The sequence below is a fragment of the Cavia porcellus genome, unplaced genomic scaffold (assembly GCF_034190915.1).
Source record: "Cavia porcellus strain 051 isolate PalLab524CR breed Dunkin Hartley unplaced genomic scaffold, mCavPor4.1 scaffold_5, whole genome shotgun sequence".
NCBI lineage: Eukaryota > Metazoa > Chordata > Mammalia > Rodentia > Caviidae > Cavia > Cavia porcellus.
Window position 1 is genome coordinate 56,787,509 of NW_026947488.1, and position 25,534 is coordinate 56,813,042.

General features: G+C 38.5%; 1 protein-coding gene across 2 annotated transcripts in view; it reads right to left on the minus strand.

The window, feature by feature from the left end:
- Positions 1–17,107: 17,107 nt before the first annotated feature.
- The window catches only part of Mrpl3 (mitochondrial ribosomal protein L3), a 37,601-nt gene continuing 29,174 nt past the window's right edge, over positions 17,108–25,534 (minus strand). Inside the window, exons 8-10 of one of the 2 annotated variants that reach the window (XM_003476723.5) lie at positions 22,425–22,502; positions 20,998–21,075; positions 17,108–17,483 (exon numbers count right to left, since the gene is read on the minus strand). In XM_003476723.5, coding sequence (XP_003476771.2) covers positions 17,331–17,483; positions 20,998–21,075; positions 22,425–22,502 — 309 coding nt within the window. In that variant the 3' untranslated portion in view covers positions 17,108–17,330. The remainder of the gene's footprint in view (positions 17,484–20,997; positions 21,076–22,424; positions 22,503–25,534) is intronic. The other variant, XM_063248994.1, reaches the window with a different exon arrangement.

Below are 25,534 nucleotides of genomic sequence, written 5' to 3' on the forward strand. Positions count from 1 at the left end.
GGCGCTTATGCTGCTGAGCTAAATCCCCAGCCCCCTATCTGCCATCTTTGCACCTCCCAAAAAAGACACATAGTTCTTGGAGGTTTCAGTCCATACTCAGTTGGCTCCAAGGCAGGGTGGTATGATGGGGCCACAGTTCATGGTGGCTGCAAACAGCCAGGTGGACTGGCCGCATCTCATCATTTTTATGATGTCCACAACTCATGGGAGCCCGCAAGAATGGGAATTATTTGACACTATCCTGTAATATTCTAATTGACTGCTTATTTTTGAAGCCAGTTTCACCATGCCCTAGCCTATCTCATTTTCTCCTGAGAAACAAAAATCTTCATGATTCTTTATCAAGTACAGAAGGAGGGGAGGTCTCTGTCATCTCTAGCTTCTTCAAGCTGGAAGGGGCTATGGATATTATCCAGTAGGGATTATGTGCTCTCTAACTACTGTGGGGTTTTATGGCTCTCTAGCTGGGTTGAAGAAAGAGGAAGAGGTTTAGCTCTAATGACCTTTTGTGAGACGAAAGCTGTACAACCTGCCCTTTGAGATCTTTCTGGGACAGGGCTGTTTCCATCAGTAACTGCACCTCCTCAGGATCTTGGAGGGGCAAATCACTGATGTCTTGTCTGCTAGCATAGATATGGGAGATTATTTGGTTATGAGAGGAGAAATAAAGAATCTCTAATTAGAGGTCTCCTTGAGCCCAACTATGACTACTGAGGAGGGGCTTTTAGAAGGGGGAAACCAAAGTAGAATGAAGCAATTGAATTATCTTATTCATGATGTCCTAAGTACCCAGGGCCCTTTAGAGAAGATGATGATGTCTGTGGACAAGGGAGTTAGGATCTCCTGTGCCTTTTTGGTAAGAGAAGGTTTGGCAAACCTAGCTTCTCTCTGGGTGTGGGGACTGTTGTAGTCGGGGGTTGTACACAGAGAACAATTCAGATCAGGACATGGAGTTTATAATATTTTTATAATGGTCACCGGAAGTTAACACAGGAGAATGCAGGAAATCTATCCGCAACACCAACGACATAGATTATTTAGTCAAGAGTCTAAACCCCACGGCAATGTCCCACATGAGTCCAGATAAAAACCCAGAGCTCAGGACAACGGCTCCACGAGTCCAACTGGAAGTCCAGAGCCCACAAGAAGGACTCACGCCAGTCTCTTTTATGGATTCGTGCCGGGAAGACCCAAGGGTCAGCAGTGGAAGCCGGAAAGTCTATGCCAGCAGGATGAAGGAGCTGTGCTAGTGGGATGAGGCTTCTACACTGGAGCCGAGAAGTCACACTCACAACAAACAGCGGGGCTGTCCTGAAAGGCACTACAGCTGTCCTCAGCAACACAGAGGCCCCGAGCTCCTCCTTCGACAAGCACAGTCGGGTATGTGCCAGGAAGCAGCGTGACGAGTTCATCCTGGAGACCAGGCAGCACATGTCTTCCCCTCCAGAGCCAGGAAGCAATGCTCGATGTGAAGACCAAAGCTTCTCCAGGAGAACCAACAGCTCAGACAGCAACTTGTAAGAGAACCCACAGGCCTCCTTCATGCCTCAATCCCTCCCTACACCTCTCTTCTTCTCCACCTATTTATCCTGACAACCCTCCTCAGGTGGAGCATCTTCTCTCAATGCATGCTGATGTAATCCAGCTGGCGTTAAGTTGACCACCAGTTCTCAAACCATAACAGGGACAGTCAGACTTCTAGTGTCCCAAGTCAGGCACATGAGCTGCCTCACATACTGCGCAGGGCTCAAGAGGAGGCTTGGTGTAATTTTGTGCACAGTGTTTAGTACCTTCGCACTTCAAACAAGAACCTTTTCCTGTGTATCTCCTGGGTCTTTCTTTAGACATCTGGGTGGGTTTGAAGCATTACCAACTGTAGCAGCTGTGCTCTCAACCTTTTTCTTTGTCCCTCCTCTGACCCTGATTGTTGGACACATAAAACGCTGTGTCCAGCAATTGAGCAATAGGTGTCTAGGGGCCTATCTGAAGTTTTGGTACCTTATGCCAGGTATCTGGGGCTGACTGACAGGTGAAATGTTGTCCCCGAGTGCCTCTCCCTCCTTGGAAGATAGACCTGTGCTAGTATGTTTGTGAAGGGTTTCTGCTAATCAGTTATGAAAGACAGCTACGTTTCCACCACATGCTGAATGACCCCATTCACCTCATCACAATTAACAGACTATTTACTGCACCTTTTTTATCCCCATAAGAGCAGCTAGCTTATTAGATATCATTGCTAGTTCAAGACTAGTATTATTGTCTCAGTTTGGTCTTACTGAGGGGAGGATATTCCCTTCAGAGTGGTTTTCTTTCCCTTTTAAAGCATATTGCTTATCTGCGTAGCTTCTAGTCCCTTGTAGGGTTCTTTTGTCTTTCATCTGAAGTACAGCAGGTAGCCAAGATGAATTTAACATTGTTTTTGCGAGGATTTGCAGGACGGTAGATTTAATATAGGACATGTAATTTATAGGATTATTTTTATAATATTCACACACCTAGACCAAACACTAAACAAGAAAAAGCCATTTACAAACTACAGTAAGTGGAGGCCAGGTTAATTTCCAAAACGTGTAGCAAAACACACAACAAACAAATGTATGAACCTGCAAAGTGAATGCAAGTGGGTAGAAAGAAAAATAAAGGCCTATATTCCCTTTCCTCATTTCCGATGGCAGGGCCAAGAAGCCCTTCTCTAGCACCATGAGAAGAGGTGTCCCCAGTTCTTAGTGTAGGGGACAGAGTGATGGAGAGACACAGAAAATTAACCTTGTGGCATTTTAGAGATGAACAAAAAATGTGCCCACACTTTGCCTTTTCAGCTTCTAAGCTTTAAACTCCTGGGTGGCTCACCAAAAATGCTGTCAGATAGTTACTTTAGGAAAAGCTTGCCAATTAAACATATTTCTGGTCCTTCTTACTTCAAAGAATTGAATGACATTGGTCAAAGTAGTGCCAAAAGTTTACTTGAAAAGTGAGGGGTAAAGGGATAAACTAGCTCTGCAGAGTTAAGTAGGGCTGAACTAGAGAGACCAGACACAGTGGGCTAATGGGAAGAGTCATGAGTGGGCTCCTCATGGCATCTCATGTCTTTTATGCTGTCCACATCGTGTGGGAGCCCACGAGAAGGTCCTGGGAACTATTGGACACTGTCCTGGGTCTCATAATTGACTGGCCTGCTTATGTCCAGCCAGCTTTGTTACATCCTGTCTCCTATCTCAGTCCGTTAGCTCCTTCTGCCTACGTTGTAACAGCAGCATGTATATGATTGCATTTGGGGCTCACTTGAACAACTCACGATAATCTCTCCTCTTTGAGATCCTTAATTTAATCACAACTGCAAAATTCTTTTTGCTGTAAAAAGTAACATTCACAAGTTACTTTTAGGACCTTTACATGACTTAACCTACCATACTCCCCAGGGCAGACCGCTTCCCTCTGCTTGGGAACTCTGAAACGTGCGCTCTGTAACTTTCTCCTCAGCACAGAGGCTTCCCTCCTTAACACTGAAGGTGAATTTGGGAAAAAGCAGGTGGTAGATGGAAAGGAGAGAAGTCATGGGAGTGACAGAAGCAGAGGACAGAGGTGGCGATCAGGGAACGGAAAGGTTCCATACCTAAGTAATGATGGAGGAACAACCGGGGACCTGGTGACTGCGGGGATCTATATCCCTTCAAAACTAGCTGGTATTGCTTTTATGTTAAATAAATTCCTGTAGAAAGTACTGTAGAAGGGCTTGTGAATGCGGTGGCTCAGACTGGAATGGTGGGGAGCAAAGGATCATGGCATAACAAGGGATTGCTTCCTTTCCATCGCAGAGGCACTGAAAAGCCACTTCCTTCACAGATGTCAGCGCTTCCTCAGGGGACACCCTTACTCCTGTGTACTTCCTTTTTGCTTTTTGTCTTCTCCCTCAGTTTCCTTTCCATCTTAGACTACTCTTCCATTCCTTAGGTTTTGACACTGCTCCAGGAAAACATCCTGCACAGTCTGTTCCGTAAGTGTCACATGTGTGAACACACTGAACCTTAGTGGTATGGTTTTCTTACGCTGTGCTCTGATGCTGAGGGCAGGGCTGGAGAAGACGAAAAGTGAGTTTTCTCTCTATGAGATCAGTGCCCACAGGAGAGAAGAATAGGAAGAGTGGACAGAAAAGTGTGTGTGCAAATTCAGGAATTTAGAGGTTATTCCATGATTATGTCATGACTGTCATTATGTGGCAAGAGACTCCCTTAATCAGTCCTGTCTAAAGGAGGGAGACTGGCCAAGGAAAGGGAGGTTTGGTCATTTTTGTGGCTTGGACAGTGTTCATACCTTGTTTGCTTTCAGATATGATCATAGAGTGGTCTTGGTTTTGTCTTTTCTCATCATGGACACTGCTGTTCTGTGCAAGCCTTGCGCTTGGCAGGAATAACACCAATGTCAGTGACAGAGCCAAGCCAGCTTCCAGTGAAAAGGATGCTCTCCCCCTTTCACTCTGTATAACGAAACCCAACATTAAGAGAAAGAAAACTCTAGCTTTAAACAAACTGGTCTGCCTTTCTGACATTCCAGAGAAACAAAAGCAGTAGAGTTAACAAGTCCTAAGCTCCTAACACAGACATAAAATGCCTTTGAAGACTAATTAAAATTTCATGTCAAGGCCATTTGAATGCAAGGGCAATGGAAACATTTTGAGTTTCATTTATTATAGGTACAGTCTAGAGACACTCAGGCCCAGAATCTGAACTACTTTAAAACTGTGATAATATTTGGGAGGATTATCTCCTAGAGACTAAATAATTTAATTTTAAATTCTATTAAAGTTGCTGTCTTTTTTTAAAATAACAACATACTTTCTGTTTTCATGACCTTGAATATACTGGTTTTCATTCTCATCTATATTATTGCTGTTTTAGCAAACAAATGCTACTGGAAAAAACTATAGGATTCCCCACATCATATTGTTCAAGAGAAAGTGAAATAATGAACTGTTGATGCTGGAAGGAAAATACCAGGGTCCCAATTATAGTCTAGATTATGATACTGTAGTAGAAGCATAAAATCTGACCTGAGCTCTCCAGAGTCCCTGCTTTAATCACATGACCTGATGGTTCCTTTTTCACCCCCGGAAGTAGGCTCTGAGTGGGCAGAGACATTCTCTGTCTGGTTTAGTGCTGGATCCCTATAACTAATGTTAGATGAAAGACAGCTGCTCAATAAATGAATGAATTACTTTTCTGATACATACAAAAACATTTGTAGAAAGGCAGTGGTTTGTTGGGATGTGAGGAATTTTAGATCCTGTTATTCAAATGTGGCCTGTATCATCTGGGAGCTTATTAAAAAGCAGGATCTCAAAGCTACACACAGAATTACTAAGGCAGTGTGTTAGTCAGCTTTGTGTTCCCAGAATATTCAGGAAAAACACTTTAGGAAGAGAGGCTCAGTCCGTGGTCTTTTGGCTCTGCTGTTTCTGGGCCTGTGGTGATGCAGAAATGAAGTGGGGAGGGCAGAGTGCGGCAGAGCCGGTTTATGCCGAGGCAGTCAGGAAGGAGGGAAAAGGAAAGACAGAAGGACAGGGAGAGAGGCAGGGAGGACTGGAAGGGAAGAGGCCCAGTCTCAATATACTTTAAGGGCACAACCCCAGTGATCTGCTTCTTCTAGCTGGACCCCACCTCCTAATAGCAGTAGCTGGGGACCCACACATGGCCTGTGGACTGTAACCACCAGGCTGTACATTTTAGTGAGATTTGCCAGTGATCAACAGGGATGCTAAAATTTGAAAAAGCTGCTACAGATTTCATCTATATGCTTGGCAATCTTGGCTGCCTATCAGTGTGGGCAGCTTTTAAAATCTATGAATACTTGCATCCCATCCAGAATTGGATGGGTAGGCAGGATTGAGGACCACTCACAGCAGCTTCCTGTCCGGTGTGATCTTAGTGATCTGTGCCTATTTTCCTATCTGTTAAAAAATGGGATGTGGTAATGCCCTCTAGCCAGAAACCACTAGGAATACACTGTGGTTAAACAAGGCTCTTTCAGTGGTTTGGTGCATGGCATATCACAAGGAGCCATGACAAATATCACAAAGAGCAGATTGGAGGGGGTTGTTACAGGATTTGAACTTGTGTTCAATGATGTGAGAGAATTCAAAGAAGTGTGGTTTTGGTCTGGATTGGGTACAGTATCCAAGTGAGAGCAAATCTACTATACCTCACTAATTTTTACCTAGGAAGTGAGAAAAATAAATCTGGAAAAAATCTGAAATTGATAAAGAAGTAGTAGTCCATATTGTTTGGTCATTTTCATGTCTTGAATTATGTTCTTATTTAGTCAGTGTTCAGACATGACTTCAAGTTTTCATCCTGTTCCAGGTCACAGAGTAGCCTTGTTGATTATTGATTGTAAGAAAATATTACCCACTTGTAATAAACACAAAATGATTAATAAAATCTTGCATTGTATACTAAGCTTTAGTATGCTAGCTGAACCTTACACTGATAACACGTCTCCATTCAGACCAACATTTCAAGTGTTCAAGAGTTATTGGTCATTAGCTACCACATTGGAAAACAACCACAGAGAAGTGTTTGAAGACTAAATTAGGCAACAATTAAAGCCTGGTCCAATAAATTTTATTGACTATTATTGTCACTGATATAATAAATGTAGAAATGATACAAGCCTCATCTACAGTAGTGCTAGAATTACTCTTCCAGAAGAAAGTCAAGGACTAAGTAATTCCTGAAAGAATCCAGATGGCATCTTGTGCTGCCAGAAGGAAATGACTCTTCTCATTTGCAAACGATCTAGCTCCCTGTTTCCTATTATCTAGCTTTTATTTTACTCTTCATTTATACTTTGGGTTTTGTATATAAGGGAAATCATGGAATAATTAAGCTTGTATGATTTATTTAGCATTATGGTCTCCAGGTCCATCTATTTTCCTATGAATGACTTGTTTACCCTTCTTTTTGTTAGAGTAGTGTTCCATTGGGTATAAATACATTGCATTTATTCATTCATTTTTTGAGGGACAGATAGGTCGCTTCCAAGATTTAGCTATTGTGAATTGTACAGCTATAAACATGTATAATTATAATACTATATATTTTTTTCACAAGTCATAGGCTTATTTTATTAAAATAAATATAGTCAGTATGCTGTGAGCACTGAAGGCCATTCTGTGGAAGGAAGACGTGATGCATGTGCAGCTCACGGTCTGTCCACTTCCTGCAAAGGCATTTCCCTGAGCTAGCGCTGTTGAGAAGAACTGATGTTGCAGTTCAGTTGTTATGGAACCTGAGGCACTGGAACACTCATACTGTGCTGCCTGTCATTAGACTTACTGCCCTGTCAAGCAGTATATATAGGAAAATATATTTTATCAAATTGTTTAACAACTTTATAGCAAAGAATTATATTTAGAGTATGTAGACTTCTTAAGGTTTATACAAAGAAAAGTAAATCCAGCAAAGGTTTAGGTACTAAGTTTTGATTATTCCTTTTTAAAATATATTTATTTTGTTTGGACTTTCCAACTAATTTTCCATCAGACATCTCATGATATAGATTGTATGTCTTCAATTTGTAAACTACCAAGTGCTCAAAGACTCATGACAAGCTGGTAACCATGAAAAGTTAAACAGAACAATGTAGAAGAGTACTAGTAATAGAAACACTTGTGTATGCTTAGCATTAACTTGGATTTCTTTATGCTTTGTTAAATATGAGGTTTTGTATAGGCTGCTGATAGAAGCTACTTATCAAATTTAAATAATTTCCTTCTATTCATTGCTAACAAGTCTTTACTTTGAAAATTAGTATTAAACACTTTTAAAGAAACTCTCATATACTTTTTCTTCCTTAACATGTTAAAAGTAGTCATTTTCATCAGCAGGTTTCTTAATTCTTGAATTACTGGCAAAATTGTTACTTTGCTCATATGGCATAGAAATTACTCCTTGAGGATTTCTTAACACTTCTTTATAAAATCATTGAAGGTTACTATATTTACTATAGCATATATGTTTACTGTGCATTTAAAAATTTTTTTCTTTGTAATTTTTAAAGAGAATAAAAACCAAGCAAAATAAAACAGAATAAAGCCAATCAAAACAAAACAGTGTGACCCAAGACTTTTAAAATAATAGGAAATCAACAATGGTTACCATAATGCCTCTTGTCTTCGAAAAGGTTGCCCATACCTTCAGATGTAGTAAAAATCAAACAAAACAAACTAGAACCAATAAAAACAAAACAATGAACACAATAAAGGACTTGAAAACAAGATAACAGTACATCCAAAATGGCTACCATATTTTGTTATCTCTGAAATAGCTGCCCATGCCATCAGATATAATGAAATCAAACAAGACAAAATAGAATAAAACTCACCCAAACAAAACAATGACAATGATACAGGACTTCAAAACAAGATAATAGGGAACCAAAATGGATACCACCTTCAGAAGGAGATCCACCATAGATGCTACATTACATACTATTATCCTTTCAATAGATGACCAGACCACCTGCCTCAGGCCTGCAGTCAGTGAAACACTCAACACTATGAGCATTAAATTGTATTTTACCCCAACAGCTATCATTGCAGCCTGTGTTTGTCTGGGGCAGCTGGTTGCTTACAGGAGTGGGTGGGTGGGTGGACTTGGGTCTTCTTTTCTCCCAGTCTGTGTGCCAGATGGGGCTGACATCTGGTTGTCCTCACAGTGGCCTGTGTTTGGCACTGACTCACAGGGCAGGCTCAGCTTCTTGTTGGCTCCTTCTTCTCCTCCCCTACAGTTCGTGGAAGGTGTCAACTCATGGGAAAAGGCTGGCGTCTGGTTCTCCCCTCAGCAGCCAACACATGGCACCAACTTGCAAGAGGGAGTTGGCTTCTTGTTTTCCTATCCCACAGTCTGTGAATGGCAGTGTTAACATTTAACTCAGGGAAGATGCCTAAAAAGGGAAGAGCTGGGTCAAATGGAATCTCTAGTTTTAGTTTTTTAAAAATGAGATGAAAACTCAAGGACAGCATACACCTACACTGTCATGAACTATAAAATCATACCCTTGGTCAGAAGTCCATCAGCTGGGGCTGGGGATTTAGCTCAGCGCCATAAGTGCCTGCCTTGCAAGCAGGCAGTTGTGAGTTCGATCCCCGGTACCGATAAAAACGAAAAAAAAAAAAAAAAAAAAAAAAAAGAAGAAGTCCATCAGCTAAGAGTGGTGTGCAGGGCTGGGGCCTAAGCAAGGAGACTGTTAGGCACAGAGTCCTGGGGCATGGAGAAATGATGAGTGAGAGCAAGAGGGCCCGGGACCACCCTTTCTTCCACTCTGCTACCCAGCCAGAAACCGTGGATGCTGCAGGAGGATGGTGCCTTGGGGTGGAGAGGGTCAAATGGAATCTCTAGTTTTAGTTTTTTAAAAACCTCCTTACTGATTTCCATAGGGATTGTGCTAGTTTACAGTCTTACCAACAATGTAGACCTATAAACTCACCAGCATTTGTTGTTGATTTCATGATATCCATTCTTTCTGGAGTAAGGTGGAATCTCAGTGTTGTTTTAATTTGCATTTCTGTAATGGCCAGTGATGTTGCACATTCTTTTCATGTGTTTATTGGCCATTTGTGCCTGTTCTTCTGACAAATGTTTTATTCATTTCACTTGCCCATTTTTGGATTGAGTCATCTGTCATTGGGCGGGTTCAATGTTTTGGTTCTTTATATTCTACATGGCAAGTCCTCTAACTGAAGAAAAGTTAGCAAACATTTTTCCCCATGCTTCACTCTGTTGTTTCCTTTGCTGTGCAGAAGCCTTTTAATTTGGTATGATCCCATTTGAGATTTTTAATGATGCTATTTCTTGTGCAATTGGAGTTCAGTTCAGAAAGTCTATGCCTATGCCTATGCCTCAGAGGGATTTACTGATTTTTCTCTTCCAGCAGATTGTTTTTAACATTTAGATCTTTGGTCCACTATGACTTTGATTTGTATATGCTGAGAATTTTGAGTCTAGATTTATTTCCTTGTATGTGGACAGCTAGTTTCCCCAGAACCATTTATTAAAGAAGCCATCTTTCCTGCAGCATGTATTTTTGGGCTCTTTGTCAAAGGTCGGATGGCTGAATATGCACAGGGTTTTTTTTTTTTTTTCCAATTTTGTCAATATTCATTTTTTACTGGATAAAAATGATTTAGAACTTTTTAAAAAAATAGGGAATCATTTTGTTCATGCCTAAATTTTATAATCTGATTAACTACTTTTAAGATAACAGGGTTGATTTTGCATTTGGTATTCTATTCCCTTGATCCTCATGTCTGTTTTTGTACCAGGACCCTGCTTTTCATTTTTTTTTTTTAAATCATTGTAGCTTTGTAATTTAACTTCAAATCCAGGATTACAACACTTACTGTTTTACTCTTGTTATGCAGAATTATCTTTGCTATTTTTGGTCTCTTCTGGATCTGTATGAATTTTTAGATTGTTTTCTCTAGTACTGTGAGGAATGCTGTTGATATTTTGATTGGGAATACATTAAGTTTATATACCAGTTTTGCAAGTATGAACTCTTTTTTTTTTTTTTTTCCTGTTTTGGTAACAGATCACATTCACAACCTTGCACTTGTCAGGTAGGTGCTTATGTCACTGAGCTAAATGCCTGGCCCAGTATGGACATTTTTACCACACTGGTTCTGCCTATCCAGGAGTAGGGGATATCCTTTCATTTTTTGATGTCTTCTTCCAACTTTTTTTTTGTAATTTTTATTTTAAAGAGAATAAAACCAAGCAAAATAAAACAGAATGAAACCACTCAAAACAGTGTGACACAAGATTTTAAAACAAGATAATAGGAAATTAACAATGGTTACCATAATGCCTTGTCTTCAAAATACTGCCCATACCTTAAGAGATAGTAGAAATCAAACAAAACAGTATAGACCAATAGAACCAATAAAAACAAAACAATGAATGCAACCAAGGGCTTCAAAACAAGACAATAGCAAGTCCAAAATGGCACCATAATATATCTTGTTACCTTTGAAATAGCTGCCCATGCCATTGAATATAATGAAATAAAAAAAGACAGAACAGAATAAAACCCAGCCAATGACAATGATAGAGGACTTCAAAACAATAGGGAATTAACAATGGCTACCACCTTCAGACAGTCCCCCAAAGATGCTACATTGTGTACTGTTATCCTCTGAATACATGATCAGACCACCAGCTTTAGACCTGCAAAGTCAGTGAAACACTCAACACTACGAGCATTAATTTGTATTTTACCTCAATAGCTATCATTGCAGCCTGTTTCTCTCGATCAGTTGGTTGCTTATAGTGGTGGTGGTGGTGGTGGGGAAGCTTTGGTCTTTTTGCTTCCCAGCCCTCGTGCTGAAAGGGGCTGGCATCTGGTTCTCCTCACAATGGCCCACACATGGTGCAAACTCACAGGGAGGGGTTAGGTTTGAGATCTTCCCCACAACCTGCAAATAGCCTCCACCTTTCTCACAGTACTATAGTTTTTGTTGTACTTCCATTTTCTCTGTTAGGTTAATTCCTGATGATTAAACAAATTTTTTGATGCAATTGTGAATAGTATTGTTTTCCTAATGTCTTCCCCTGTGAGTTCACTCTTGATGTACAGGAATACTATTAACATTTGTGTTGATTTTGTATCCTACTACATTAATGGATTTGGTGGTTAACCCTAAGGGTTTTTTGGTGGAGGGTTTTGTCTTTTATGTAGAGCACATCATCTGTAACTACAAAATATTGTAAACTACAAAAAATAGTGTGAAATTCTACTCCAAGTGATTCCTTCATGTCAGGCTAGAGTTGGAGAAGAAACCTACTGCAGTGCAAGCAATACTGTCAGTGTTTAATCAGATGCCAGTTTGGGAAAAGGTTAATTGTTCAAGATTGAGCCACAGAACAACTCCATTGCAGGCTTTCCAGTTCATTCTCCCTAGGTGACTGGGAGAGATGGCCACAGGAGGCTGCTGCAGAGATGGCATGGGCTATATATAGAGGCCCCTGAGAAGTTTAAGCCCAAGCCAGGCAGGACACATGCCCTAGCCTCTGTAGTGAAAATACAGGCCTGGTGAATGTGGCTGAGGCGGTTACATTTGAGGGTCAGCATTAAGTCTAGCAATCTGCTTGAACCTCTGGTCCACTCCCTCCAGCAAGCAGAGACCATTTGTGTGATTACTTTTCCCATCTACCAAGTAAGCAAGGACATCTTGGCTTGGACCACTGCCACAGTTTTAGAGTATATGGACAGACAGGTCTTGGAGCAGGGTGTTGGGACACCCTACAGACACACACGGCATAACACTAAGTAAAAAATTGTGACTTGCTGGATCTGAAGACTGAAGGTCCTGAAAATAAGCCATTCATTCAAAAAGACAAAGAAATGTTTTTGAACTAATTTTTTTCCTTCATTGGTTTTTGGGCGCTTGCGGTGTTTCTCTTTCTCTTTCCGCTCTTACTGTTTTCTGCTTTAACTTAGGTGGTACCAAAAGTGCTTGCTGGAAAATGGTTTGGTGATACAGTTTCGTTAAGTTTTAAGTGGCTAATTCATAATGTGTTCACTTACGATCTGGGGAAATGCTTATTTATGCTAAATAAGAGAACATAGAACAGAAAAAATGTAGATGAGTATACTGACTTTTAAAAAGTTTTCCTAAGACGTTCATTCTGCAAACACTATTCCACAGGATGCCTGAAAGGGCAAAAGGTTTCAGTGGAATCACTTGAAATCAAGCAGTCCTCTGCTTTGTGCACTGTAAGTAATCAGTCCTCAGGTACCACTGGCAGGAGAGTGAACAGGCTTGGCCACATTCAGTTTCTTTTCTTACCTTTTACTAGCTTTCGGCACCTTTAGGAGCCCGTCGAATCTGTGTAGAGACTTTAGTTTTTGTTACTGTAAGTTCTGGCAGCATGATAGCTCCTAGGCTATGGGATGGATCATCTGTTGTATTGAGCATAAGCCTGCAGATGCATCTGAGAAATGTCCTGTGGCAAGAAACAGCCTGTGTAACTGCTCTTCAGTGCTTAATCAACACTTCCTTTACGTTTCTTCCCTCATCTATAGGCATTTAGGAAATGGTACCTTTTACTCCGAGTTTAAGTTTTAAGTAAATATCTTAATGAACATTTATTATGTCCAGATCATTCTGGATAAATAGTTAGTTCACTTGAATATACCCTCTTAGTCTGTGTTCAGAGTCAAGGCAGAAACCCATAAAAGATTCAGCATCTATTTGATTCAAGGAATCATACTTTTTGGTAGGTGGGACATAGATCTTCCATTACCTGGGGGACTTGAGGCTTAAGGAAATGGACAGTGTCCTCCACAGCAGGGCTTGTGGCATGAGCCCTCCTGACTTTTCACACAGCTGCAGTTGTGAAGTTTATCCTGTCCCAGCACTGCCAACCTGAAATACCATCTCCCACCAGGCGGGTTGTGTGAATCCAGCATCCTTTGCAACATCCAAACTTAAGAGAAAAATGAAATATTGTTCTTAAAAAGCTAAAGGGAGCTTTCTACTCAACTACATTATGAATCAACACTTGCCATATGATGGCTCAGCAGTTTAGCTAGCATAACCTCTTTGATACTCTGGGACCACAGAATTTCCTTAAAGTCTCAAATTTTACTGCCTGAAGCCCTTTGCAGTTTTAATCAATATCTACTGGTGAAGCTCAAGACATTGCTCAGACAGTTTAGGAGTTGGCTGAGAAAGGACAAAAGTTTCATTCTTATTTTACTGCTGACAGCACACAACTTCTCAGATACATAGTCAACCTTCTCCCTGTTTGAGGATGGGAAAGACAGCCCTGATAGAAACACAGAAAGTTCACTCAACTCAAGGAAGACTGACACCAACCAGAGTTCTACCATCCAGTGGGAAACAGCCCGAAATGGAAGGCCCCTCTGCCACACTCACTTGGGAGTCCAGGTCCTGGAACAGGGTTTTAAGATCTCTGTGAGGTGCTGACCTGCAGCCAGTAGAGAACTTTGTGGGGGGAAGTGACACTTCCTTCAGTGGACCTGTGGGAATGACCTAAGCATGACATGTTCCCTGTCTATGTTCTTTTGACTTCATAAATGTTTATTTCAGTGGCTTCTGGGGCACAGAAGAATGGGGCTCTGTGCTAAGTGATGCCTAAAAAGAAGGGCTGCAGCTCATTAGATCAATCTCCTTGTGGTAGAGGGTTCCTTGTTGATTAGCCAAAAAACTGAACTCCGCAGAGAAGATCCGGTGTATCATAATTTTATAGGTAAGAACGCCTGAAGTTTTTATATAAATCTTTCCTTTGTTTTGCTTTTTCATCAGCACTTTTTTGCCTATTCCTTCAGATTTGATTCCTGTTTTCCTAAACATCTATTTCCTCTGTGGTATTATCATCTCCGTTCTGCCATTCATAGTAAGTTTTAGCAGCAAGCTGGCTCTTAGTAGAAACTTGTCAAACTTACTGTTTGTGGATGGTGGAGGGAGATAAACTTAGCAGGAAGGAAAGATATCCGATTCAAAGCTTCTGCAGTTAGCAGAATAAATGTACAATCAGCTAATTCCTTTGATGCTATCTTTGCCTCATCATTTACATATACCACTATTTTAGATAAGAAAAATTTATGGGGACTGGGGATTTAGCTCAGTGGCATAAGCGCCTGCCTTGCAAGCAGTCAGTCGTGAGTTCGATCCCCGGTACCGATAAAAAAGAAAAAGACAAGAAAAATTTATGCTGGATGTTCACAAAACCCATGAACTGTTCATTTCTGACACAGTCTCATTAACAGTCACCCATGCATCTCTGTCAGAAATTTTGTGATAGAATGTTTAGTTAGTTCCTTCTCAACGCAAATTTCAGTGCTATGTCAGAATCTGATAGATATCTCACCCTTTTTCTTTAAAATAACCTTTCTAAATGCCCTAGAACATACACGGTGCTCATATAGCCTGCTTGTGGAACAATCAAGATTACAACTGTCACTTTATCACCATCAAATGCCCAGAGGGAACAATTATGCACCTCCCATGCTGAGATTCTTTAGCCAGTTGAGTTAAAATAACTCATTTGCTTTTATGGTGGTGCAGATTGCATCCATTAAGATTAATCTGCCCCATCTAACTTGGACAGACCACTTCATTAAATCTAAAAAGGATAAAAAACAACCCATGACATGGACTGCTGTTCTTTGCAAACAGCATTTAAAAGCAAAAAAGGAAATGATGAAATTAAGGCTGGCAATCTTGTGCATTCAGGACTCAGGCTGTTTTCTGAGGGGACAAGGACATTTTGAATTCCTCATTTCAGAGAGTCCAAGGCAAATGCTAGAGGTAGAATCTGAACGACACGCATCATTTGTCTAGTAAGACATGCTTTGAGAAAACATTACTGATAGAGTCAACCTACTAGATGAAGCCCTTACAGCAATAAAGCTGAAAATTGAAGGAGTATGTTGTTACCGTGAAGTCAACTTACTGGAAAATCCCTCAAGGCAACAGAAACCTTATCTGCCACTAGTCAAGGAAGCTCTCATGTGAAGAACTTCCTCCTATATAAAAAACAGATAGCTACAAAATGATACAAATGATTATAAAGCTCCTGAAGTCACTGACCCAAGGCTGCAGCCCAAGGCAGCCTCACGGCTTGATGGCCTGCTTCTGTCTGCCTGTCTTCAAATGCTTTCCCAGTGTTAACAATTTAGTAAACAGTTACCACCCCTGACATGCCATACCTCATCACTAAAGTGCACAACTATAAATTTATAAAACCATTATAAGGAGTACCAGTCTGTTCTTCTGGCCGCTCTTCCTGCAAAAGTGAGAACTTTCAAAATGGTGACATTCAGGCCAAAAAGGGAGCCAAGGCATTTCTGGAGGAATGCACATACTACCAAGAGAATGGAGTCAGCTATGGAAAGCAAACAAGGTAGATGATAGAAGGACCTCATGCTGCAGGTGAGGGGACAATTTTGCAAGACTAAATGACACAAGAAGCTGACACTGTATTTCTACTCTGACAACGAGAAATAACAAACATTAAAATCTGTTCAGTGCTCACTCCAGAGATCCAAACAAAACACGTCGAGGTTGGTAATGTGAATGCTGCTTTCTTCCCATAATGAGTTTGCACTCATTATGGAGCCAATAGTATTTCTGCAGGCAATGGCTTAGGATGAAGGGTCAGCTTTGCTAGGAACCAGAAAACCTCTTTCTGATACATTCTTTTTTAAAGAAGGGTTCTTCTGAGTATTAAAACAATGAAAACAAAATAAGTTGCTGAATGCAAAGTGAAGATGCGTAGAGACCACTGGAATTGCACTACTACTGACTGGGATACCCAACTTCTCTTGTAAAGTATATCTGTACATTTGTGGAGTATAAGACATGCCTTCCTTCACACAGTTTAGTGTCTGTGATTACTGACACCATTCAATTCACCCATGTCAGGGTCCTTATGGAGACAAGACTAATTCACATTAGCACTTCAGCTTTGGTTAGCAAGCAGGTAGGCCCTAGAAAGGAAGGAGAATGATTAGTACTTAATATTAACTCTTAAAGTAGGCATCACTGATCAGCTGGCCTTCCTTGAAGCCTACAGAATTATATAAGGTTTAGTATTTTCTCCATTTTTTAATTTATAGGTAGTATAAATTATGCTGGAATATTTATCTAATGTGAACGATGTTTATTACAAAAAATGCTCAAGACAGAATCAGAACCCTCAAGAGCATTCTGCTGAGAAATGAACTGCTTCCATGCCTACCTCTAGCTCTCTGCTGAGAAATGGACTGTTTCTACGATAGCTCTACTCAAAAATGGGTCCAGGGAAATGAGAGGCCAGTGCTGGGACGATGCGTTCCCTCTTAACAACATACATTTCTGCACTTCAAACAAAAATCTTGCTCTCCTTTTAAGGCTCTAAAATGTAGAAATGTTAAAAAAATGAATTTTAGAAAATAGTTTCTTTTATTTCAACAGATTGTATCATAGTACCCATATAATTTTTTACAACTACCCATGAAAGATTGATAAATCTTTAATAAAGTGAAATTTATAAACACCTTAAGAAATATGTAGTAAATGAATGAAATCTACAAATTAAAACTATTTTGCTCATATCCAAACTGTTGATTTTAGCAAATGCTATAATTAACTGGTTTATTAAATGTGGTAATTTTTCTAACAAAATTCAGTTGGGAAAGAATATACTTAAGCCTTCTGACAAGGATGAAAAGTGGGTGCTAAAGAGGGAACGGAACTTCCGGTTACGTTACTGTTGTGGCTCATGAGTGCACACAGACTCTGCATGGGCTGACTACACCCAACAGCGCTAGGCAAAGGTAATTGAAGGAGCGCTGGGCTGACACACGTTTTCATCATACAAATCTTCTGGTAGTTCCTCTTCGTCTCCATCAGGAAAATATGTAGGGAATGGCAGGTTTTTACTGAAATCTTTATATGCAGGCAAGTTAGAATCTCTGATCTGGAGAGAAAAAGCAAACATAAAAATCTGATTAATCAAATGACAGAAACAGAACCCTTCTCTAATCAGCTATCTCATAAGAATATCACCAATTATCACTTTATATAAGTGATATATATCACTAACAAGATAAATCTTATTTTAAAATTACTATTCAAGTATCAGTTATATACAGATTCACTTTTCAAATACAAACATCTGATGTAAACTATAAACCTAACACCTAATAATTATCTGTTTTATCTAACCTACATTGTCTATGTTTATTATTTTATTTTCAATTTTTATAGCAGTTTTACTTACATTTCGTAAGACACATTCTTACAGAGAAATTAAAGATAATATTTAGCAAAATCAATAATAGTCTGTAGGACTCTATAACAGCTCTGTTAACTATTTAGGTTCCAAAACAATTCTGTCTGCACATTCGTAACACAGGAAATTTATAGTATTGGTATGATTTAAAATGTTATGTTTTAGTTTTGCAGAACACTATTGGGTTCCTCAAAATTTCTGACTTATTTTATAGTCTTTATTGAGAGAGAGAGAGAAAGAGAGAGAGAGAGAGAACATGTAATTATATCCACTGAGAAAAATAAGGCTTATTCATTAGGCAATAACAAATGAGTAATTTAGTCAAAATAACTACACAGCTGCAATGAACAACCAAGTACAAAAAAAGATCTATTTTAATGTCTCTCAAAATTACAAGAAATTACTAGTATACTGTTCATAAAAATGTAATTTGTTTAGTTTTTTCCAATTCAGTCTTTGAACTTCAGCTAGGATGAAAACCAATAAATAAAAGTTTGTGTAAATTTGATAAATAAAAATTATTACAAATGATTTAAACAGCTAATTCTTAGTGCTTTTACACTTTTATAGCTCTATGATACCTAAGGAATATTTCACTGGTTGATAATGTATTCTAAGTATAAATGCTATAGTTCTAAAACTCACTGATTTTAAATATAAATGATGACATCTCATCTAAATATTTTCATCTTGAATACTCTGAAATGAGGACAAAACATAGGGATAATATATCGATGAATTTTCTGTGTAATCTTACCCTTTTCTCTTGCCATCACTAAGAGTCCCTCCTTCAACTATCTACCCATTATTTTTATATCTACTCAAACTCAGCTCGAATCTTTTAAAAGCAGGCTAACTCAACATAAAACTTAAATTATATACTAGGACATAGGGCCAGTCAGAAATGAACAGTATTTAATAAAGCAATTATGTTATGTTCTAAACAACAGTTCTTTAGTTTCTTTTAATACATTTAGTGAATCTCAACAGCTATAATAACCACAAAAAAAGCACTTATGTACCTAAACAGGCTGGTTGTCCCAAGACTATCTCCACTAACTTCAGAATCTTAAAAAAAAATAGCTATTGAACTGAGGATATAGCTCAGTGGCACAGGCACTTGCTTGGCCAGCGCAAGGTCCTAGTTCAATTCTCAGTACCAAAAAACAAAAACAAGAAGGCATTCGTGGTTCAATCTTTGAGGAAGCAAAAGCATCTGAGGTACAGAAGAATTTGAAGGATGTTAAGGAGCTGCGTGCCCACTAGGCAGGGCTCAGTCCTCTTGGCCAGCTCATTCCCTGTATCCATCACTGGAAGGACGGAAACAATGGAGTGAATTGGTGCACCAGTCTTTTGATATTGAAACAAAAACAAAATCACAGAACATTCCCTGACACACACACCTTAATACTTGGGTCAGACATTTAAGGTCATAAAAGACATCTACCTAGTTACCATATTTCAAAGGTTTTGTTTTTTAAGATGAGTTCTTTCTGTTGAAGAATGTTTGTTGACAATATATTTAATTGTTCACAGTTCAAAGGATGCTAGACATTTCTTTAATGCTAAAATTTCTCAAAATATATTTAGACTTCTCTTTTGGAACTGTCTTTATTGTATATTCTAAATATTTTCTGTGGTGGCAAACCATTATCAGTTATAAAGGGCGATAGTGTTTGGAAGCAAAGCTATTTATTGAAGCAAATTTTGAACCTGATAGCTATAAACCACTTACAATAATCAGATCAGACTAACAGTATACAAAATTAATTTTTCAAGATAGTTGACTATTTTATCCCTGTTGGTGCCAACGAAGACATAGGTGTGGTACCTAAGCAGTCACAGCAGTAAAATGAGCAGAAAGGAGGATCTGGCAGAATTCAACAATTCATCTGCTATTCAGTGTAATTTTATTAGGAAAGGTAATCTGTTTTCCCTTGTATTATGCTGTGATATTCATGACTGGTAATCTGAAATGTGGAACTACAGATATGCTGAACTAGGAAGGTTAAAATGCGATGGATAACTTAGTCATTGAGGATTGGAAACTTGAAAACCCACAAACTTAAAAATAGAAAAAGAATTTGCCAAACTCCATCAGATACATTTTCCTTTATAAAAATGAAAATAATTCAGTATAGAAACAAGTGTTTCAGAGAGGGAATTTTAAAAAGTAACAATTCTTGTTAAGTTTAGAAAAATATGCTTTATTCACATAATGGAGTCTATTTTAAGGATTAAGGGTGGGTCAGTGGTGGAATGGACTGGGTGCCTAGCGATATGTCAGAAAAAATAAGCAGTCTATGTGGTAGCACATGTCTGTAATCTCCACACTTTGGTTGGCTGAGGCAGGAGGACTGCAAATTCAAGCACAGCCCGGGGAACTTAGTGACCTAGCAAGAACTTGAGGGCTGGGGATAAAGTTTAGTGCAAAGGCCCTGGGTTCAATTTCCAGTACCACAAAAAACAGAACAAAACAACACATTCCTCATGACACCCAATTTTTTAAAATCCGAGGATTAAATTTTAATATACTTTTGTTGTGCATGTTGGAAAAAAATTAAGAGTGTACTTCTGGGAATAGCTGGCATCACCCGTACTACAAATCTATTTTCAGAAGGGAGGACTTGAAATTCCAGAGTGACAGAATTTGTATTGTGTTGGCCTAAATCCCAGGCAAAATACTTATTTTGTATCTTAATGGAAATATAACTCTGAGAGCTTACGAGTTTTTCTTTAAATACATCTTTACGAGTTTCTTTTCTTTTTTTTTTCTAAAACAAAGTGCACATTTTAGGAAACCAGTTAGTATAATCTGAGCAGGGCTAGTAATGATAGTCATGCCCAACATGTTTGCCTCCACCACCTTTCTGAATGGAGTCAATTCCTAACCCCCATATTTCCAATTCTTTTGCCAAAGGAACTCTTGAAAAAAAATCAAACTTTTCTTTTTGGAAGTTCAGACATATTTTGTCAATAGTTTAATACTAATACCTTCTTTATAATCCTGGAGATTCTTTTGCCTACTGGTTTTATCCATTTCACAGCTTCTTGTTTTTAGAGCTATATAAATTAAGGTTATTTTGTAGCACATTCTATTTCATTTAGGTGCTACTAAAAAGCAGAATATTTTGGTACAGAATATGTGGAAAAACATACTCCATATATTCAAACAATAGACAATAAAATAAGTGCATACCTTTACTAAGCAATTTTTATGTCCAGGTACAGAACCATTTACATAGATTACATTGTGTTTTGTGTTTATTCTCCAGACCTAAAACAGAAAGTGAGACCAACCTTTAAGAGTTAAAGCTTTAAACATTGCTAAAAGCTGAAAAAACAGCCTATACGGTAATACTATTAGCACTGCGAATGTCAAATAAGCAGGGAAAAATTTCAAATCCTACTGGATGACTTGTAATGTAAGATTACTAGATATATAGGTTTTAATGAAGCAGCAGAAAAATCTCATTTTAAATAGAAATGTAACTGATGATTAAGAGTCTTTGAATTTCTCAATAAAACTGTTGGTACCATTAAGAATTCAATTTTGTTTTCGGTTAACACTAGCTTCCCTAACTAGGAATTGAGAATCCACAATTCACTGGGTTTAATTTCTAAACTAAATGGGCTCAACAGACATTCCAGGGGGTCCATCTGCAGACTGCCGACTTTAGGACTTCCTCAGGCTCCATAATCATGGGAGCCAATTCCCCTAATAAATACCATACTATACGCCATCTATTTCTGTACATGCTCTCTTCCTTCTCTGCAAAAGCCTACTATCATTACATAAAATTTGAGAACTTTTACTGATCAAAATTTACATATAATATATATGCAGAGATAGGAAGAACATGCACCAAAATGTAACTTGTGATTATCGTTCACTGCCGTTCCTATGGGTGGCTTTATTTTCTTGGTGCTTTCTGTTTTGAGACATATGCAAACATACGCATACAACAATTATTTTAATAAAAACGTAATTACATAGCACTCATAATACAACTTATACAAACTTAAAGTTAATACAGATTGATTTTTTTTAGCACTATCTTTTCCCTCTATTTCGACTATGTTTCTCTATTTTTTTTTTTTTTTGTCTTTTTCCTTTTTTTTATCGGTACCAGATAAACTCACGACTGTCTGCTTGCAGGCAGGCGCTTATGCCGCTGAGCTAAATCCCCAGCCCCTGTTTCTCTACTTTTTACTGACATCTAGTTCTATCCTCCCAAACTTTGACATATAATCCAAGAGAACTTGGTATATAATGCTCCATTTTTCTTTGTGATTATGTAACAGCATAGCAACATATATATGTAGAGAGCTTCTGTTCACTTGGTATAAAAAGATAGTACCATACCTATGCACCAAATCTTCTCTTCATGCAATATTTTGCAGAAATCTTCCAGGTCAAATAAAATTTCTTCTTTTTAATGAGCATACATCTCATGGCTTAGATGTTAAATAAATATGTACTTCCACCATTACCACTGTAACTATCTCACTCACACATTCTTAGCCCCTCAAACTGCAATGCTTATTAGAACAGCACACAAATACTTATCACAGAGATGCTTTGATGCCTTTTGTGTTCCTGAAAGAGACACATTACAAACATACTTTCAGTCCAAATGATGTCCTATATCTGTTTCCCATTTTTCCAGGCATCTTGGTTCCGGGCCAGACTCTGGCAATGTCCTAAGGGATATAATCAAGTTAACACTTTCAGTACTCTTGATTTTAAACAGTCCTGGTCAAATCACAACCAAAACTAAGAACAGGAATTACTAAGAAGTTCCATTTTCGCCCATTCTGCTAGGTCCAATAAAGAACTGAACACAGATTTAGATACATTTATTCTTAGAGGATTTTCTTTCTAAACTAGACAAAAACAAGTAAGTTAGACAAAACAAATACAAAGTAAGAAACAGACAAGCAAATTCAGTAACACAAGAGCAGTAACTGACCTGTTACCGGCTATGAGTAAAATAAAGGAAGTACACACACATCACACCATCACTCAAAGGAAAAAGTGGACTGACTGGTTTATGTTCAGCTAACCTTCTGCATTAAGCTGACTTCACTCAGTTTAGAGACTGGTGCTAGAAAGGTTCTGCTGCTGTTTGCTTTTGATGTTACTCTTCTTAACCAAAAATATTAAAGAACAGAATTAGTCATTACAATACTGTTTGTCAAGCCCTGCTTTCTCTGATTTATATAACTCAAACAACTTCACAAAATCACTAATTTTAGCTGATAATGGACAGTAAATCTGCATCTAAAGCGCATTTGATTTTAAAATATATATGGTCCCATTAAAGCTACTCTCACATCAATAGGTGAAACTCCAAATGGCAGTGCCTCATACCCAACACAGCTCAAAAGACGATTTTGAGGGTCTCTGCACCTATGTTCATTAAAAAATTGGCTGCCCTGGAATTTTTGAGTCGAGTCCTCGTCTGGTTTTGGAATCATGGTGGTGCTAGGCTCTGGGGTTAGTTTGACAGTACTCCTGTTTCAATTTCATTAAGAGTCTGAGGAGTACCAGCATTAGATTTTCCCCTAAACTCCTGTTAGAATTCAGTGGTGAACCCATTGGGACCTGGGCTTTTAGTACTTCTATTGGATTATTCAGCAATTTTATATCCTCTTGGTTCAGCTCTGGTAAGTCATCTGTATCAGGAATCTATCCATTTCTTCTGTATTTGTCAATTTACTGCAGTATAATTTTTCAATCCAATAATGTTCTGGATTTCAGAAATGTCTGTTGTGATTACACCTTCATTTCTAATTGCAACAATATGGTCTTTTCTTTCCTTTTTTGGGATAAGTTTGGCTAAGGGTTTGTCTGTTATGCCTTATTCTTTACAGCTCCTGGACTCAGATTTTTTTATTTTTTAAGTTCCAATTTCTTTAACTTCTGCTCTGATCTATACAATTTCTTTCCTTTTACTAGCTTTAGATTTGGATAGCTCCTTTTTTTCTAGGATCTTGTGGTGTATTAATAAGTTATTTATTTGGGTTTGCTCTGAAAAGATACCCCTAGGCAAGACAAATACTGTCAAGATGGCCATACTTCCAAAACTCATGTTAAGCATCCCTACAGAAATGCAAATTAAAACACTGAGATTACATCTTATCCCAGAAGGAATGGCCATCAAGAAATCAAGTAGTAGCAAAAATGGGCAAGGCTGTGGGGAAAAGGAATTTACACTGCTGGTAGAAATGTAAACTAATACAACCACTGTCGAAATTGGTATCAAAATTAGTCAAAAAAACTAAAAAGAGAAATTCCATTCAACTCAGCTATTCCCTTCTGGACATCTTCCTGAAAGAGTTAAAAATACTGTACTACAGGGATACATGCATTCCCATGTTTATGGTAGCACAGTTCACATTAGCTAGATCTTGAAAGTAGCCTACATGCCTACGAATTGAACAGATAGAGAAAACGGCATTTATACACAATGGAGAACTACACTGCAATAAAGACAGATAAACTTTAGTCATCTATAGGAAGATAAAAACGGATGTATCTTGAGACCACAATGTGAAAGAAATCAGACACACAAGCTTAACTATAACGTGGTTTCTCTTATATGAGAAACCCAAAATACAAATAAAGAGCAAAACAGAATGAAAGGAAATAGATTTTGGAAAAGGGAAGGGGACCAACAGATAGGAGGAGGGGAAGGGCATGAAGAAATGAACTAAGATGTGTTACATACATGTATCAATTCCCTAGGAGGAATACAATCAATAAGAATAAAAATTCAATAAAAAAGAAATGAGACAACTCTGAGTATTTCAGACTAGTATTCACTGTGTCTATGTATGCTGTAATAAGCACTGTACTTAACATTAAACAAAGACTCATTTAGCCTTTCTAGTCCAATTTATACTTTTAATTCTTTATCTAATTCTTAGGAAGATAAAGGCATTTACTAGCTGATCAATGCTTAATGAAAGTACACACACAAAAACAGTACAGCACATTATCATGACAACTAACTTCAGTCATAAGAATAGATTCCTTTGTAAATTCTAGTGGAAAAAAAAAAAAAAAAAAAAAAAAAGCCTGGCTGGGTGCCGTGGCGCACATCTGTATTCCCAGCACTCAGCAGGCTGAGGTAGGAGGATTGCTGAGTCTGAGGCCAGCCTGGGCTACATAGTGAGTTCAAGGCCAGACTGAACTACATAGTAAAACCCTTTTGTAAAAAGACAAAGCAAAACAAACAAAAAACTTTACTGAGATACAATCTACACATAACGCATTTTACCCTACTAAAGTTCACAATTGGATTTTTTAGAATGTTCAAGAATTGTATATTACTATAATCAATTTTAGAACAGATCAATCTCAGATAGAAATTCCACACGCATTAATGGCCACTCATACTTCCACAGCCCTGTGTAATCACTCATTTAATACTGCCTCCATGGATTTGCCTCAGACATTTCATATAAACCACATCCTAGAATGTTGTGTTCCAGCTGCTTTCCCATAACATATTTTGTTCAAGGGTCATCCATGTTGCAGAGGAGTCAATTCCTCATTTCATTTTGTTGATAAATATTCCATTGTATGGGAGCTGGGGATTTAGCTCAGCGGCATAAGCGCCTGCCTTGTAAGCAGGCAGTCATGAGTTGATCCCTGGTACTGATAAAAACGAAAAAGACAAAAAAAAAATTCCATTGTATGAATACAGAAATTTCAAAATCTATTCAAA